This window comes from Hibiscus syriacus, unplaced genomic scaffold, assembly GCF_006381635.1.
Source record: "Hibiscus syriacus cultivar Baekdansim isolate YM2019G1 unplaced genomic scaffold, ASM638163v2 tig00117000_pilon, whole genome shotgun sequence".
Taxonomy (NCBI): Eukaryota; Viridiplantae; Streptophyta; class Magnoliopsida; order Malvales; family Malvaceae; genus Hibiscus; species Hibiscus syriacus.
This window is the reverse complement of record NW_024063516.1, coordinates 1,460,923-1,478,723: the sequence shown is the minus strand read 5'-3', so window position 1 is coordinate 1,478,723 and position 17,801 is coordinate 1,460,923. Positions and strand designations below refer to the sequence as shown.

At 36.3% G+C, this 17,801-nt stretch overlaps 4 protein-coding genes and 1 pseudogene across 7 annotated transcripts in view; all 5 read right to left on the bottom strand.

Moving 5' to 3' along the window:
- The window catches only part of LOC120194585 (calcium permeable stress-gated cation channel 1-like), a 29,999-nt gene that overhangs the window by 3,749 nt on the left and 8,449 nt on the right, over positions 1-17,801 (bottom strand). For 2 of the 4 annotated variants that reach the window (XM_039196846.1, XM_039196849.1), the window contains exons 3-5: positions 1,241-1,574; positions 379-531; positions 155-290 (exon numbers count right to left, since the gene is read on the bottom strand). In XM_039196846.1, coding sequence (XP_039052777.1) covers positions 155-290; positions 379-531; positions 1,241-1,554 — 603 coding nt within the window. In that variant the 5' untranslated portion in view covers positions 1,555-1,574. Of the gene's footprint in view, positions 1-154; positions 291-378; positions 532-767; positions 791-1,240; positions 1,575-1,830; positions 1,960-17,801 lie in introns of those variants that run through there. The other 2 variants (XM_039196847.1, XM_039196850.1) reach the window with 2 other exon arrangements.
- Positions 6,098-8,606, bottom strand: LOC120194591 (chromatin remodeling protein EBS-like). The gene is made up of 5 exons (XM_039196856.1): positions 8,333-8,606; positions 7,581-7,923; positions 7,409-7,477; positions 7,179-7,314; positions 6,098-6,380 (listed from the first exon to the last, which is right to left on the bottom strand). Exons 1-5 carry the CDS (start codon positions 8,430-8,432, stop codon positions 6,354-6,356), a joined length of 675 nt encoding a protein of 224 aa, XP_039052787.1. The 5' UTR covers positions 8,433-8,606; the 3' UTR covers positions 6,098-6,353.
- On the bottom strand, positions 9,304-13,022 carry LOC120194589 (50S ribosomal protein L4-like). The gene is made up of 9 exons (XM_039196854.1): positions 12,815-13,022; positions 12,301-12,540; positions 12,138-12,199; positions 11,502-11,628; positions 10,936-11,084; positions 10,619-10,726; positions 10,407-10,526; positions 10,083-10,256; positions 9,304-9,840 (listed from the first exon to the last, which is right to left on the bottom strand). Exons 2-9 carry the CDS (start codon positions 12,404-12,406, stop codon positions 9,739-9,741), a joined length of 948 nt encoding a protein of 315 aa, XP_039052785.1. The 5' UTR covers positions 12,407-12,540; positions 12,815-13,022; the 3' UTR covers positions 9,304-9,738.
- Positions 13,943-14,975, bottom strand: LOC120194745 (annotated as a pseudogene).
- LOC120194588 (serine/arginine repetitive matrix protein 1-like) lies at positions 16,667-17,756 on the bottom strand. Its single transcript, XM_039196852.1, has one exon. The coding sequence runs from the start codon at positions 17,730-17,732 to the stop codon at positions 16,758-16,760; it is 975 nt and encodes a 324-aa protein (XP_039052783.1). The 5' UTR covers positions 17,733-17,756; the 3' UTR covers positions 16,667-16,757.

Here is a 17,801-nt window from a genome sequence, read left to right as displayed (position 1 = left end):
TGATGACAACAAGCTTAAAGATTAAATAAATTTCATAAACAGAATATCAACAAGAAATCATATTTCCTTGGATTATGATAAAGACCAACGATCGCATCAAAATGATATATAGAACTAAAATAGAAAATTTAAAATAATTTAGAAATCATCTTACGGTAAACTGATCTGGCCGGCGTTTCTCCGATGCAATAAATTGCAACCGCAGATTCGCAACTTTCTCATACTCCTTTAGCAACACAAAGCATGTCCAAAAGGTAAAAGCATAAGCCATTACAATATGAGTCCAAAACCTACAGCATAGGATTAAATATTATTTCACCATAGCCGGAATGAAAGACTCGGACAAAAATAAGTCGGAAGTGATAGAAGATCTCCTACCTGTCTGATCCATCTGGGACGTTCGAAATTGAGAGCTTATCAATGTCACTTGAAGTAAAATTCCTCAGTTGCAACTCCAATGCTTTATTAGTGTAATTAACCGGCACTAGGATTGCCCATGCAAGGAACGTGATAGGGACAAAAATCTTTAGGCTGCATACAAAACAATAAGAGAGCAGTCAGAACAAGACAACGGATGGAATGAAAAATGAACAGCAACTAAATGCCTTTCAGAGCTTATAAACAAACGTGATCAGCAGAGAAATAAAAATGCGATTCGTTTGCCTTAGATTAGCTAACGCATTTCATAAAAACTACATCTTAACCATGAAAAGAAAAAGGGTTTAAATTTAATCATACATAAATACAGAAACCCAAAAACATACTACCTGTCTGATCCATCTGGGACGTTTCGAAATTGAGAGCTTATCATGTCACTTGAAGTAAAATTCCTCAGTTGCAACTCCAATGCTTTATTATGTAATTAACCGGCACTAGGATTGCCCATGCAAGGAACGTGATGGGACAAAATCTTTAGGCTGCATACAAAACAATAAGAGAGCAGTCAGAACAAGACAACGGATGAATGAAAAATGAACAGCAACTAAATGCCTTTCAGAGCTTATAAACAAACGTGATCAGCAGAGAAATAAAAATGCGATTCGTTTGCCTTAGATTAGCTAACGCATTTCATAAAAACTACATCTTAACCATGAAAAGAAAAAGGGTTTAAATTTAATCATACATAAATACAGAAACCCAAAAACATATACAGCTAAAAGTAAGACATAGCTCATTAGCAACAAAGCAATAACAGAGAAAAAAATGAACAAATAAGAAATCGAGATGGACTGCAGCATACCCTATCAAGTAAGTGCGCAGGTAAACTGCTGAATCCAATCCGGCATGATCGATAAGCTCGAGTTCTGGCATTTTGAGAGCCTCCGGCATCCAATTCAAGAACCTCAAGTAGGAACGGAAGTCCAAATTGACAAATTTCTTCACAAATGCTCCAGACCTCGAAGGACTGCTTCTTAAACCCTTGAGATACCATTTCGGAAAATAAACCCTATCGTTGAAGGGTTGAAGCCTCAATATAGCAAACGCTATGAAGAATATAAAAGCACTTAGCAGATTAATGCCTGCCGCAACCCCTATATCGCTTAGTGTCGCCATCTATGGAAAAAAAATCTCCTCTGCATACACATATAATTACCGAATCAGAAAATCTATCGTTTTTAAACGATCAAACTCTCAAGGCTGCAATATATCCCTGCTATAAACAGAAACCTCGCATGAAAATTGACTTCTTTAAACATAAAACTCAAAGCAAAATCATTACTTTCCATAAAAACATAAAGAAGAGGGACAGAAGATGTTTTCAAGTTCTCTCAACATAAATTAACTTCAACCGCAATCAAAACATTAAAGAACTAGTCACAAAGACGATACTTTTTTATCTTTGGCTTTTGAATCAGGGAGAGGGGAGCATTCGGATTTGCTTCAGGTACTCGATAAAAGCAAGAACATCCCTCCACTGCTTTGACAGGAAGTAAACGCACGCAACTAAGAACCGAAATCCCAGAAAATCCTTCGTTCCTGTTGATAATTGAAGTTAAATCCAAAAAAGGTAAACAACGAGGAGGGAGAATATCTCTTTAATAATTTCGCGGGGATATGAATTTTCTCTTACAATAATTTTGTTGGTATTGTAAGGATGTGGGAATATAGTTTAGTTCAGGTTGGCAGATGGGGTTGATGTAGATGTTACGTTTTGGTAGGGTTGGTCATATTCTGTCGTTCATATCAACGGATATTAGCTTTTTTAATTACTTAATGGTTAATCAAAAATAATAATTAATTAATGGGTAAACTATGTTTTTAATCACACAACTTTAACTTTATTCACTGTGCTTTTAATCACTTAATTTTGATATGATTCTTTGTCTTAATCACTCACTTTTGATATTATTTTTATTTTAACCACTCACTTTTGATATTACTTTTGTTTTAAACACTCAATTTTTTTGATTAATTAATCACTCAATTTTTATCTTTTAAATATTATCATTCAACTTTGAATATTGCTTTTTTTTTATAACCTCAATGTTAAGTCACAAATGGTGTAATGGCATGACAATTTATATCAAAACAGTATCCTCTTTCTTTAATATTTTTTCTTTCATTTTCTTCCTCTGTTGAATCGTACTTTAGTCGTCGCTCATTGCAAGTGGCTATCGTTAGCTGCCATCGGTGGCAGTTAACGAGTCTCAATATTTATCGATCGTTTTTTAAATGTGAATATAATGTTTATTTAATCGAAAAACATCTTAAATTCCATGATTATAAACATTTAAGTTTCTTGTAATATTATCTCTGTCATTTTTCATTTCGATGGAATCTAACCAAAAGGTTTCTCTCCACCATTAGGATCTTTACATGGAGACTATTTGATCATCAAAGTTTCACTAAAATTGAACGTGTTTTTTATGGTTGTTTTTATTGTCTTCACATCGTTGTTTGTTGGTTCATTGAGTGAGATGATTGAAAATTTTAGAGATAATGCTTTGAGTTTGGTGTTTAGGGATAATTTTTAGATGGTGAAGGAATGAAAGTGGGTGCAGATTTGTTGGTTATGTTATAATCAGTAATATATCTATAAATATTTTTTAAAGTTGACATATATAAGTTAATAATATAAAAAATTTTAATGAGGTAAGTACAAATAAAATCTTATAATGACACAATCAATAAAAAAAATAATTAATAAAAAAAAATTAAATTTCAGAATAGATAAATATCCATGCGGCACGATGGTAACTCAAGTAAAGAGATAGGTAATAGCTCATTCGTGAGTGAGTATTCAATTAATGATTACTTTGAAATGATCTACTGCAAAAACAAGGCACAAAAGTGACCAATAAAAAACTTAATATACTAAAAATATAAAGAAAATAATATTAATAAAATATTGATCGATGACGATGTGATCAAATATTTACCATACAAGTCATATCATCACGTGATTATAAAGATAATAGTGGAATGGATAAAATTTTAATCTTCAAATTTGAAAGGTCAAATAAAAAATTATTTTAAGTTGATGATCGAAATTAGAATATGATTAGAGTCGTGTGTTCGAATACTTGCTTTCAAACGCCGGTAGACTGCCACGCGGATATTTCAGTCATTATCAATAAAACTGTAAACGCTGAATTGTCTTTCAAACAATATATTATTCTCGAGATTACCACTCTTGTCTTTCTACCACCTGGTTTAAGCTGACGAATGTGTTATTATTAAATTAATTTATCAAATTATGATATGCATTTTGGTCATTTTCAATTACACGACGAGACGAGAACAGGCATCAGTTTTATGAACTAATTAAAACACGTGCATCATAATTAGAGTTGTTTTGGCAAATTGAGAACGCCTGCAGCCTCGTATATAAATGGGTTGCACGACATTTGTTGGGAAATAAGATTCAACGCTGCCTTTGTTTGATGTCACCTATGCAGTCATACTCAAAGACGGTCGTATTATTTATATTATAAAACTCCAATATCCTTACAATCTCTGCGGCATTTGATGAATTCAAAGTTGGGTTGGGGGAATCGAAATATTATCTTATCAGACCCCTTGCTCGCATACATTCTACGTTATCAAAAATTGGTGACTTCGTATTCTACTAATAGACCACATACATTGCTGTTGACGGATACGTGATTAGCTTTAAATAAAGTCCTGCACCATTATAATTTTGAGTTTTCAGACAAATTTATAGGCTTACTTTTCTGCAGTTTGGTCATTCTCTGGGCTTCTTTATGTGGATTTATTTGGGCTATGGGATATTGAGACCAACCCAATAGAAACAGTAATCAACCAAATTTGAAGGCCCAGGTCATCACCCCTTTTGGAAGATGGATGTTTTCATTGCATTAAAACATTTCTTTTTTTGAAAAAGAAATTCAAGTTTATTGGTGTTTGAACACTGAATGAAAGGAATTTACTGTCAGATTACATTCATTGTTTTTCAGATTAAATCTATAGAAATGTCAACCGAAATGAATTCCATTTGGACTCGGTAAAAAAAATAAGTGCATTGCATTTTAAATTTTGTAGTCAGTTCAGCGATATCTATCAAAAGTAGGCATTTTATTAAGTAAATGGCTCCAGCTATTCCAATAGTGAAAGAACTTCCCGAGGAGCTAAAGTCTATTATAGATTGGAGGCAACTGGTAGTGTTGTGAGTTTCTTCCCCAAAACCAAGTTCTGAATGGCTTTTGCTTGCAGCTTTTGTCTTGGGATGTTTTATCTTCTTGTTCATTTGATTTTCCAGGTGACAGAAGGAAGGCTGGATATAAAACATTATTTGTTCAAAGATAACTCTCAAACATTTGTCATTGATTACTCATATCTTTGGCATTTCTGGTACTCGAACCCGGGACCTTAAGGAATAACAACAATTTATTTACCACCGAAATCAATTGATTCGTGCTTTTCTTGTGAATTTGAGAAGCGTCCAAAATATTGTTTTATATTGAGACGACTGTTTTACTTGTTTCAAGTTACCATCCCCTGCCATGCTCAGATCAGTCCATTAACACCAGAAGCAGCAGTACTTATGCTTTGCTTGCTGCTCTACGTTTCAACAGTAAGACTCAAGATTAGCTCTAGTTACCTAAGAGAATTTGCTTTCATCCGCATAACTTGTACCATTTATGAACTCATCATCTCAGGTAACGAAGTGGCATACACACACCTACCTCTTTTTTTATGAAAAGTGTAGGCTTTTCCCATATTGCTTCGACTCTTCATTTTTCTTGAAGCACTCGTGTCCAACACATGGATAGGCTTCAACTGTACATACTTGTGTTTGACACTCACACTTGAATCCGAGTACGGTAACATAGGGTTTGCCATTTTTGCATTTATGTACTGTTGGCTCTTTTGCTGCTGATCTTTCCCGAGGGCATTACTTTGGGATTCCCTCTTTTCATCATGCACAAGTTGCTGATGCTGGTTATATAAGTTCGATATTTGGAAATTATTCTACTAAAACAGCATTTTGAAACCAGACAAATGGTTTTATATGCTCTTCATGATGTTGGATACTATCATCCTTGGTACGAGTACAATTACATATAATAATTACCTTTCATCTGTAGCTGGCAGCACTGGACTTATTGCCTGCACTGCAGTTGATTCATTTGCCGTGACGGACTCAGGTAGCCAGTTGCCGCCTCTGGTGTCTGGTTTTTTGAATATACTATGGTGGAGGGAGGATGCCTACAATACGTCCAAATAAGCGGAGATCAGCTGATATCTTCTTAAAGAACAGTACTAGAGTGGAAAGTGTCTGAGCAGAGAACGAGGATGGCAGTTGGGCAAACTAAACACATCCAGAGTAGGCCCAAGGGTAGAAGTGTTTGCCGGTATCCACGGTGTAAAGAGTGTATGTATCGTGCATATTGCCATATTTCCCTTCTAAAGCTGGGCAAACATGCAATAAAACTTGTAGTCAGAAGAATAATTGCTGCTGCTGCTTCTGTTAGAAGTAAATATAATGCTGTTGGCGATAGAGGTTGTAACTTATAAGGCTGGGTGCATTCCTTGAAACAAATATAATTTCAGCACCACCTGGGTCATCCTACATTAGCTTTGCAAATAATTGGATTTGAGTGAGATGAAAATGCGTAAACAAGATCTTGTGTTATGGATAAAAAGGCAAGATATGTAAGATGTTGTAGCGTAAATATCAGTTCAACATCAGAGAAACTACAGATGAATCCTCCTGCACAGACTTAATCTCCTTAACCTACCACAGGCACAAATGTCTCCACGCCAACACATTCGTTACAAACAGCCACAAGTTTTGGATAAAACACAACTTCTACCCTATACAACTCACACAACAGCAGCCAACAAGCTAAATCTGCAAAAGGAATCTCTCCCCTCATACAACAAAAAATTTATCTCTTTTGTCGTTTGGCCTCCACCTGGAAAAGAACACAAAAATGAGAAATCAAAGCACAACCTCGAAAAACAAACAATTGTTTCGTAAGCAAAGAATTCAGATAAAGGGACTTTCCTCTATCCGAGGTGACATTTTTATATCTAAACACTCGCTCTAAAATTCATATCTAGCACAAGAAAATAACCTAAACCTCCCTATATGCTGTTCCACAATCCCAATTAGCAAAATAAAAAGAGCACCTGTTAATTTGTTAGGTAAAAATGTTTGGGTACATGTTGGTAACAGCAATCATGGACTTGACCACCAAAATCACAGTTAATCTTAAAAATGTAATGACAAGGAATTACATATGCAGACTGCTGGATAAAGAAATAAATCCAATCAACAATCACAGAGTTGGATGTATAAAATATGACAACTATATTTCATGAGATATGGTAGGCGCTCAAACCTGATTCGGCCTCATGGCAATTCTCAGAAATATAAGAACTTGCATCTAAGGGTAAAGCATGTTTCCCAACTAAATTAACTTTCTATCCATTTATCATCAATTGTAACACAGACAAAAAACATTAACTGAAGGGTTTCAAGTGACTTTAGCGTGTGTATATATGCTATACAAGTCATTATTATTATTAGCAGAGGATGAGAAAGTCTCTTCAATCCGCTTAAATTCATAAACAAATTTCCTAGAAGGATACCAAAAACAGATCTGGTAAATTGTATATGAGAGGACTTGGTTTAGTAAATATATAAAGGCTTAAAGAAGAAAGAGAACACTGACCAAGCATCATGTGGATTTCGCCTAAAGAGATATTACCGTTGTATCAGATACTGGTGGTGGATGAAACCCGTTCTGTGATCTTTTGACATCATCCTCAGCACATTCAGAGCAAATGAAGTGATCCAACATTTTTGCTTCTTCAATTGTCATGCTCACACAAGCAGGATGGTACCTATAGGAATGGTACTGAAAACATTAAATATATCTTAAAAATTATTGAGCCATTGGCAACAGGAAATTATAAAAGGAAATATAGAATACCATACCAGTCCTTGCATCCGTCACATTGGACCATGAGATCATCAGGGTTGTATGGCATCTCGCATTTGCAGTACCTTCGAAACAGAAAAAACCCAGGGGCACCAAAGATTCAATACCAAAATGCCAACAAGTAAACTAAAAGCCATGTTTCATAAGCCAACAGATCATGGTACTCACACAGCAACTCGATCAGGTGTAAAGGCTCCAGTAGCAGCTTTATACTCGAACCTACAATAGTAATCCTCAGCCCCAACATCCTCCAGCTTAGTGTAGTTCTTGAAAGAATGAACAATGCACTTTCCTTCAATGGTATGAGCACTCTGCGCATCATAGTGGTCTGACAAAAACAGCTCCTTTGCTCCATGGAACTGCCTCCTTCCTCCAAGCGACTCCTCAGGACGATAATACCACCGTACTCGAACCTTCACATTGTTCCTGATATCTGCTTCCATTTTCTCAACTCGTGCCACATACGGAGGCTTACCACTGTCGGAAGGACGCATCAGAACACAATCACCAACTGCAAGAAAATAAAAATCAAACTTTCAGACTCAGTCATCACAATCTACAATTTCTTAACATCTATATACGCCAGTAAAACACACCATTTGTATATACATTGGTGTTAAAATGATAATGCATATTCAACCCCTTCTGCAAACAAACTCGCATATTTCAACACGAATATTTATATACGAGTCCAATAAACACAGCAAAGAGTAAAACCCGACAGCAAAGCAACCAAGCATTCACTTCTTAATCATCAAAACTAATGCTAGATGACATGTTCGAAAATTTTAAAATTGAAAACACGAAATGCCGAGATCCGAAAATTCCCAAAAAAACGATTTTCTAAATAACCAAATCCGCAATTTTTAACGGCATACACGTATTCGTGGGCGTACATATCTACAAGAAGAACACGGTACCTCTGACAACTTTGTTTGTGCCTCTGATGGTGTAAGAGTCGATGTCCTTCGTCCCTTGTTTGGGCCTGGTACCAGAAACCCCAGGTCTTGTTTTTGCCATGGAAGCTACGGTCTAGGGGAGGAAAGTTTAAATCTTTTTCTTCGAAAGAGTGAAAATAGAAATCTTTGAAGAAATAAGGGGGGAATGGAAGAAAGATTGACAAAACCCTAAGCTTCCCTCGTGGAAGAGGAAGAGTGGAGACAACTCATACAAGAAGAAAGTAGTACGGTGGAGACAATACAGTTAAGTACTGGAGTAACAGTCATTTTAATTTAGGTTGAACTAGCAGATAGTCCTGTCGCTAACACTTTTTTCTTTTATTTTGTTATCATCACAAAAATGTTATAAAACCATCGATCGATTAAAAAAATAAATAAATCGTTTAATTATGAAAATAATTCTATTCTAATTAGCGAACAAGTTTTGTATCGTTTAAATTATTAATGTATTTTGATATCAACAAAATTATTAAATATTAAATATGCGTTAATCATAAGGATAAATCACAGTTTAAAATTTATACAGTAACATATCAATTCTTATTATTTATACATTTTATTAATTAGAATCTAATTTTAAATAATTTGATAAATTTAATTCATTCTATTGATACAATTTAAACGCATAATTCTCAATCTTATTCTGAGAATAAAGGTTTGAGGTTAAAAAACATCTCCTTTTATAAAAGAACCTTTCAAAGCTTAAACGTCTTTCATTTTCCTAGACAATCTGAAGTACAAAGATCAAAGCTGAACATGTTTGATGCAAAAGCGCATTCAGCCATGCATTTGAACATTTTTTTATAAAAGTTGGAGGTCTCGTTAAAAAAAACTCCTTCATGCTTTTAGAATACTGTCAAGTATCCGAAAAGTTGCAGAAGGAGGAACATAGTACCTCGAATTTTATTATCATCTTAAATCCATACAAGAAGTTGAAGTACAATATCGTCCTTTAAACTCTCCTAATAAGAACATGACCACATTCAAACAATGTTCAAAAAAGACCCCCTTCATGCATTTAAACTCTCCTAATAAGTACAAGTTCGTCTGCTTTCGCGTTAACACTCCTTCTAACACAACGAAGTACGACTACCCTTTCCTTAACAATTTTTGCAATGCCTCTAACCAATTCCATAAAGGGTAGCGGACATAGTATAGGATCTTTTATACACCCTACTGCTATCCTGCTGTAGCTCTCCACAATCAAACTGTTCCTCTTGCTAACTGCCATGCATTTGAACATATCAGTTCATAGATAAGACACAAATCGTTTGAGATTTCTCTTTTATCTCCCAAGCTGCTTTGGGCAAAATAAAGGGCTTCCTATTCGAAGAGAAAACTAAAGGACCAATTGATGGGATTCTTGTTTAACGGTTGATTGGAATGTGCATTTGCTCAACAATCCTGTTAACAGCATCGCGGGACATCACTAATGTGTCATGCTGCAAGATGCTGTACACATTCAAGCCCTGCAAAAACATACACAACAGTCTCAACATTAAAACAAAATGTAAAACCTAATCAAGAAAAATATCTTACAAGTCAACTTCGGAAATATATCATTAAAGCAGTCAATGATCATGATGACAGAAAATGAAAAGTTAATAATATTGTGTTACCATGTAACTAATGACGAAGGCAAGCCAATAGTTCGACTATATTTTGCTAATAATTGGAGACATTGTAATATTACAGCTAGCACTATACTTACAATTGATGGCAATACATTGACATAATGTAGATTTTGTGTAGCTAGCTTCAAATTTTCATTTATGGGGCCACCATCCAGCAGCAGAAATTTCTTGGCATTCTCCATTTGGTTCACATAGTTAACTATATTTTTGGTTTTGTGTGTAGGGACCTCCAAATCCTCAAAGACAAGAAGCTGCTCAATTGTGCAATAGTCATTGGTTAGGATTCAAAACTCAATTAGCATTGAAAATCCTTGTTCAGCATTTATAAATCAGTAAAATTGCACTGTGAAATGCAAAAGAGTACAAAGAATCTATACACATGCCAGATAATAATGACTTACCTTTCCTTCAGCAGCACGAGCAGACAGTGCAATCTTCAGTCCAAGACGTCTAACCTTCTTATTCAATTTAAAAGCATGACTTCCAGGTTTGGGGCCATGCATAGTAGCACCACCTCGAAACTATTATCAATCCATAAAATCAATTAAAAGGCCATTGAATTAGTTGTTTAGCTCTAAAACTTCTTAAATTCAAAGAAAAGAAAAGGAGTCACCTGGGGACCCTGCAGTGTTCCATGCCTGGCTCGCCCAGTACCCTTCTGTCGCCAGGGCTTCCTACCAGTCCCACTAACCTCACTAATAGTTTTTGTTGAATGTGTTCCCTGTCAACCATTCAATTATCACTGATATTCATGATTAGCATATTTTGATTGCACAAGAGAGAACTGTTTAATGCAATTTATGTGGAAAAAAGGAACTAGTATTAAGCTGAAAAACAATACGATCATAGTCTAGTAAAATTTCAGATTAACATCAAGAGAATCCTAAAACTGTGTGCTTCCAGTATCCATAAAGAAGGATGAAATGGCACCTGTTGTCGTTTTGCAAGTTGCCATCGTACAACACGGTGGATAATATCCTTTCTAATAGGTACATCAAAAACATCACCAGCCAAAACCATGAAGCCACGATCTTCATTATGAAAATTTGTCACGGGAACTACAAGGTCCTCATAAAATCCTGCACCATAAATGGTATATTTAATCCAAAAGAACACTCCTCATTTAAACTACAAAATACCATTGGCCCATTCCTGCGATTATTGAAATGCTTAAAAGCTGAACTCAGTATAACCAAAACAAGATACAAAATGGAATGCGATATAAAACCCACAGTGGGGTCACATGTTGGCAAATGTCAATGTCAAGATGATTTCTGGAGGCAAGTTTTAGCACAAAAACAACTAATAAAGTGGCTTGGAAACATTAACCTGCCTTCATCTTTGATATCTTTATATCTTTTAGAAAGCCAAAGAAAATCCCAGAGTTACCCATGAGTACATATTGCCTTCAAACACTAATATGCATCCATATTATGACTATTAAAATTTTTAAAGGCATATAGCTACACAAGAAACGTGGTTTAATATTCCCATACCATTAGTGCACTCTGGTATTAGTACGGTCTTTGAAGAGAGTAAATCAGACGGAAAAGCACCTCCGTTCGAATCAGGAGTCAAAATTCTAGTTGAAAACCTTCGAAAACCAAGGAAAGATGGACCACCCTACATCAAATAAAATGTAGCATGGACGAATAAAATACAAAGGAAGGCCATGGTAGAGGAGAAAACAAAAGGCAGGTGCATGAACAAGTAAAATAGCTATACCAAAACATAAAGAGATTAGAAGGGGTGCTAAGATTGAAACAAACAATACAGAATCTTATGATGTCTATAATTGGTATTGTGGAAGTGGCACCTCCACTGGTTGCAGAAACAAAAAACCTATTGTAAGTATCCTTATTGAATACTTCTAAACTATAAATGAAGGATAATGACAATAACTAACCCATTAACCTAGAGAGGCCCCCAATACACTTTCCAAGAATTGATTCAAACCCTAATGGATAGGTATACTTATTGAATACTTCTAAACTAAAGGATAATGACAATATCGAACCCATTAACCTAGATAACCCCCATCCCCTTTCCAAGAATTGATCAAAACCTAAGGGATCCATAAATTTGTGTATAGTGTATAGTGTATTTAAAAAGTAAACAAAGTGAAAACATACCTTGGAAAGGCTAAAATGTTGCGCAAGAGGCAAGTTATCCCCAGTAATACGACCACTCAATTCTACTCAGACAGAATAAAAAGAAGCAACGTACCAGGTTAGCATTACAGTCACATATAAGCAGCAAAGAAACAATGTTGACATGTTAGTATATTACTCTTACCAGAAGTTTTAAATGAACGAGCTGCGACAGTTGGAGATGCGCGTAAGCTCAAGGCAGACAGTGAACCAAAAGAACGTGCAATCCTTCTCGAGATTGACAAAGCCATACTCTGAATAACCAGGTACTAGTTCAATAGCATCAAGACAAATTCACCTGCTCAACAAGACAAAGTCGCCTGCTCATCTACACTCCAAACTTACGATTGAAGTCCACAGCTTTAGCTAAGAATCATAAATGTACCTATAAAGTCTGTTTAAATCAAAGGTTTGCATCGAACACTGTGACAGCAAAGTATTTGATAAAATTCCACAATAAAGAAACTGGGAATAAGAAAATAAATGCACCCAACAAAGGTGTTTCCCTGAAACCGTATTGAGCTAAAAACAAAACCTACACGGTGCACATATCAATATAGCTGCTAATCAGATCATAACTACTTCAAGATTAACAACAAACAATTCTTAATTTAATATATGAACGAAAAAAGCAAATGAGATCTGAAAAGGGAAGGTACAATGAGGATGGAAGCGGCGGGAACCCGGACGCTGAAACGAAACCGGAGAACGTTGACGTTGTACCGTCGCGGTTGAGGGAGCCGATTTTAAGAGAATGGAGGCAAAAGTGTGGGGATAAAGCCAGACGTAATGAAAATGAACAACCTCACCTCGCCACTTTCCGGTATTATTACTGTTTGGGCCAAAAGGGATTTGAGGTTAGGGCTTCAATTGGATGCCCGAACGACATGATCTCGGCTTCAAATGTTTGCGTTTATGTATATATATGATTATTATGCAGTACATTAGGGATAAAATCTTTTAGTTTTACCAATTACTATTGTTTTCGTTGATATAGAGAAAAAGAAAGACAAGTTATCCAAAAATAATCTCAAAATTTATTGTCAATCAGAATTTAAACTATATTCCTTACCATTTATGACAAATTTAAATAATAACTCTATTAATATAATTAAAATTATTATTTTTCTTGTATATTTATTTAAAATTTATAAAAATATGAGAAATTTTTTTTATTTCAATTAAGAAATCTTAAAACACTAAAAAATAATCGATGTGAATATGTCTGCCTATAATCTTCTCAATAAGTTGGATGATACTACACAATTTGGGTGATAGAGTTGACATAATAAATGTTTATTTGACCGTTGTCAATTCGATTAAGAAATCTGCAACGAAATTAAAGTTAAGGTGGAGTCGTCGGCATCTTTTACACAAACATATGCCTAATGCACCTTTTATTCTATTAGTGGGTTTTCTCCTCTCTTTTCACGCCAAGACTCTTATACCCCTAGATTGTACTCTTTCTCTCACCGGTATTGAATGTCGAGGGAAAGATAAAAATATACATGTTGGTCTCAGTTCCGACTGACCCTTTCCCTTCGTTATTAGAGCTTGCACGAAAATGGTGAGTTTAAGAAAGAACATGTCTATGTATTATATTCTACTCATCATCCTGTCACTGACTGAATAAAAAGTGCTATAATGATGGTTATTAGATTAAGAGATAATTAAGGAAAAGAAAGAAAGAACTAGGGGATTCAAACAATTCGATCCATAAACAACCATAAAAGAACTTGCTTTCGAGTGTTATTGTAGCGGCTCATGACCGTTTTAAGTAAATGGAACTACAATAAATACCTGTAGAGAGAGAAGTATGCCAGTCCGGCCTGAATTACGACGGAATTGGTAAGGCTTGCCTGCTCTATGGTATGGATTGGATCAGTAAGAAGTTTGGGAGGAAAACCATTATCCGAAATTGATAGTTTGTGCGCTTGCAGGTCTAGAAGCATTGATGAAGGAACGGATGTCATCAACAGTGCGGTGGGGATTGAAGCGGGTTAGCCAACCTAAGCTGAACTGAGGTTGATGGTAAACTTTCGTCCTGAAGAAGTGTTTGGAGCTGAGTTGAGATGACTGAAACTGAGAGTTGACTCAGCAGATTCTGAACTGCTGTTGCTACCGAGAGTTCTTTTCAACACCCTGAAATGCTACCAGACGTTTCTTCTCTGGTTCCTGCTAGGAGAAAAATATTGGAGTTATATCCTTCATGGACTTCAACCTTCTGGAAAAAAATATAATGTTCACAAGAGCAAGAGACTCACAGGGAATTTCTCGTCCCTCTTTATCAGATTGACATGAACACGGAACCTTCTATCAGCAGGCTCAAGCTCTGATGCAATCAAGTTGTTAATAAACAAGAAACAGCATTCTGAAACATAAAAAATATTTCTTTCATAAAAGAATCGAACACCTGTTTGCAAGGTGCACAAAATGGAAAAGAAAAGAATGTGCAAGGCTAACTGTAGTCATACAGCTGAGTACTCAATCCAACAGAGGGACAGAGATATTCCACCTTCAATAACATCTGTCACTATCTATCATTACATAAAAAGAGGTGTTCAATCCTACTAGTCATTACCTCAAAAAAACGGTGCATTCTCAGGATCATCCAACCTTCTCAGAGGGCCATCATCTACCATTGGTCCAGAAAACTATGTTGTGAATAACAGAATCAGGTTGCTGAGGTGCAGATGGTACGGTTTCCCCTGAGAGTAATCTACCAGTTCCAGCAAAACTTGTTGAACCTGATGATGGTCCTTCTACGGCTCCCAGTTGCTTAGCTTGATTGAAAATCCCATCTACATTTTCCTTTAGCATGTCATCAACTCATCATAATACATTCAACTGCAGGGTTGGTAATGAACACACTGAGAAAACTTTGAGATAAATAATGAAAATGGCTTCATCAATGATATTGAATGAACATCCTGCGTTTATAAATCAACCTGCTCCTGGACCGCACATCAGATGTGCAGGTCAAAAACAGCTCTAACTAAACAGAAACTAAATCCAAACATCCAACACTACACAGTAAATACATTCCAATTCTATCAAATATGAAAAGCAATTATAAAGCGTTTAATGTACAACAAACAACATAAACTTTTGAATGAAGACCGATCAATATCGTCTAAAGATCTCTTCATTCCAATTCTGCTTTATGATTTGACACTTGGTATTTTCTTTGCTGCAACTAAAACCAGATCTTTTCATGTGCACTTGAGTTATACGGTGTAGCAGCCTAACATAAGACTAAGGAAATGTATAACCTAAAATGTTATGTTTTTCTTACTTTTTTTCAGTTGCAAATATACTTCGTAACATTTTAGATTGTGCCTTTCATTAGCCTTATATTAAGTTGTTGCACCATACAATTACCTTATACTATATAATTGTCGCCGCCTGGATTCTATTTTCAATCGTCAAACCAAAGAACAAGTAACTGATTCGGTCCATATCACCTGGCCTCAATCCACGACTTTTCCATGAAAACCGGGCTTTTGCACTTAGTTTAACTAAATGAACAGCATCAGTTTCGGCCCAAACTTTGCTTTTTGCCCCCTCCCCCACGCGGGGTGGTTTGGGGTTGTTTATTATGATAGTAAATGAAACGAGACATATTGCGAGCTATTCGAGATCGATTCGATCAAAGCTCGATAAATATTCGGTTCGAATGTACTCGAGCTCGAGCTCGACTCGAGTTCTTAACGAGCCGAAAAAAGCTACTTGATATTCGACTTGAAAAGCTCGTGAGAAGCTCGAAAATATAATATATTAAGATTTTATTTTTTTTAAAAATTTATTAATAATATTAATATTTATGTATTAATTTTTTAAAATATTGTAAGATTTTTATGTATTTAAGGTTCAGGTTTTAGTTTGAGGCTTCAATCGAGTTAAGTTTAAGATTTTTTTTTCATTTCGAGCCGCTCACGAGCTTCAATTTAGGATTTCGAGTTCGATTCGAACTTGAAAATTTTAAGCTCGCGAGTTTTCGAGTCGAGTCGAGCTCAGCAATACTCGAGCTCGACTCGGCTCATTTACACCCCCTATTGCTTACTGTGCCACGTTTGTATTTCACCCTCAACCAAGTTTTTCAAAGCGATGATGATATGATGGTGCATTTCATTAAGAGTGGATGCCCTGTTTTCTTTTGAATCTGATACGTGATCCAACCTTGTGCTGGGGCCTGGGACGGTTTCCGTAAGAATTAATGCACAAAAACCGTCTGCTTTCTATGCCTTTCAAATCTCAATAAATTGCAACAAACAATTGGGAATATAACGAACCAAATTGCTAAGCCATTCGCTGATGCCTGTAACACGATTATGATATGGGGCCAGCACAGCTGAACACCGTGTATTTCTTTACTTAAAAATGAAAACAGCATTTACAATCCTATTACCTGCCAAGTATCATTTACGGTGACTCCAATCGCTTTGTAGATTTCAGATCCATTCATTCATTTCTTTTAAACAAGTAGCTGATCTATGTTTACACTAGATTGTAGGCAGAATAACAGAATGATAAACAAGAAAATTACTGTGTATAAAACATTCAACTTAATAGAAAAATAAGGGTTAATAATGATTAACACACTTAATAAACTTTTTTAGTGAAAAGACTTCGCAAATTAAAAAAATTATTACCGCTTCCAACGTTTCCATGGCTGCCGCCACTTCGGTTGGTACGGTTACCGGAAATTGCGGCACTATTATCGTCCATTCCACAATTCAAATGATGCTTATACCCGATGCACGTTGGCACGTTCAAATTCAAAACTTTGCCTTTGTTATTATTGTTGCCACCGTTCCCAGTTTTACCGCGACGAGTTTCGGTAACTTCCTTTTTACCGCTACTCTTGTCAACGGTCCGAGCCAAAGAATCGAAGTTCTTAACAGCGGAACCACTACGACGAACCTGCCAAACCGGGCTGCTTCGCCCCAAGTGAACGCCAGCCCTACTGGGACTACTCGGCCATTTTCTAGATTTGGATTCACCGGCTGAGTTGCTACGAGAACATGGAGCGCTACTTACTTTCCGGGCACCCGCCGCGGAGGTGGTCATTCTGGGCCGGGTCCTGCTCGTACCTGCGGATGTACTCCTTGAAAAAGGCCAGATATTTATATTCAACTCAGCCGGACTCCCTCCGCTTTGATTCTGAGTCTTCTTTTCTTTCTTCCTCTCTTTCTCTGAATCCTTGTCTTGTTGGATTTTGGCTCCGATCTTACCCTTTTCTTTCTTGAAAATATCTCTCCACCGCTTCGAAGCTGATAAGACAGGAACCGGCTCAGATGCTATAAGAGGGCTAGGTTCAGGCTCTGGGCCGAGTACAGATGTTTCTGGTGCGGGTGGGTTCTGATTGGTTTGTGGGTTTTCTTTAGGTTGATTGTTGGGTAAGGGATGGAGAGGACGGAGAACGCCATTAACGAAGAGTTCATCGGCAGATATGAGGTCAGGCGGAGGAAATGACGGATTCCGGACCATCCAAAACTCGAATTCGGGTGAACTTGAATGGCTGCTGCATGGTGATAGATTTTTCGATTCTTTGCTTACAGTTGTTTGGCTCTCCATTTTTCTTCGATAAAAGCGAATGGAAGTTTAAGAGGAAAAAAGAGAGAATTTATTATGTTATTTTAGAAG

Coding starts and splice junctions, on each gene's coding strand:
- LOC120194589 (XM_039196854.1), bottom strand. CDS start 12,406: ATGGCTTTGTCAATCTCGAGAAGGATTGCACGTTCTTTTGGTTCACTG. Junction 10,727..10,935: donor AACTTGCAAAACGACAACAG/GTGCCATTTCAT, acceptor AATGGTTGACAG/GGAACACATTCAACAAAAAC. Junction 9,841..10,082: donor TCAATGTATTGCCATCAATT/GTAAGTATAGTG, acceptor ATGTTTTTGCAG/GGCTTGAATGTGTACAGCAT.
- LOC120194591 (XM_039196856.1), bottom strand. CDS start 8,432: ATGGCAAAAACAAGACCTGGGGTTTCTGGTACCAGGCCCAAACAAGGG. Junction 7,924..8,332: donor CACAAACAAAGTTGTCAGAG/GTACCGTGTTCT, acceptor ATTTTCTTGCAG/TTGGTGATTGTGTTCTGATG. Junction 7,478..7,580: donor ACACCTGATCGAGTTGCTGT/GTGAGTACCATG, acceptor TCTGTTTCGAAG/GTACTGCAAATGCGAGATGC.
- LOC120194588 (XM_039196852.1), bottom strand. CDS start 17,732: ATGGAGAGCCAAACAACTGTAAGCAAAGAATCGAAAAATCTATCACCA.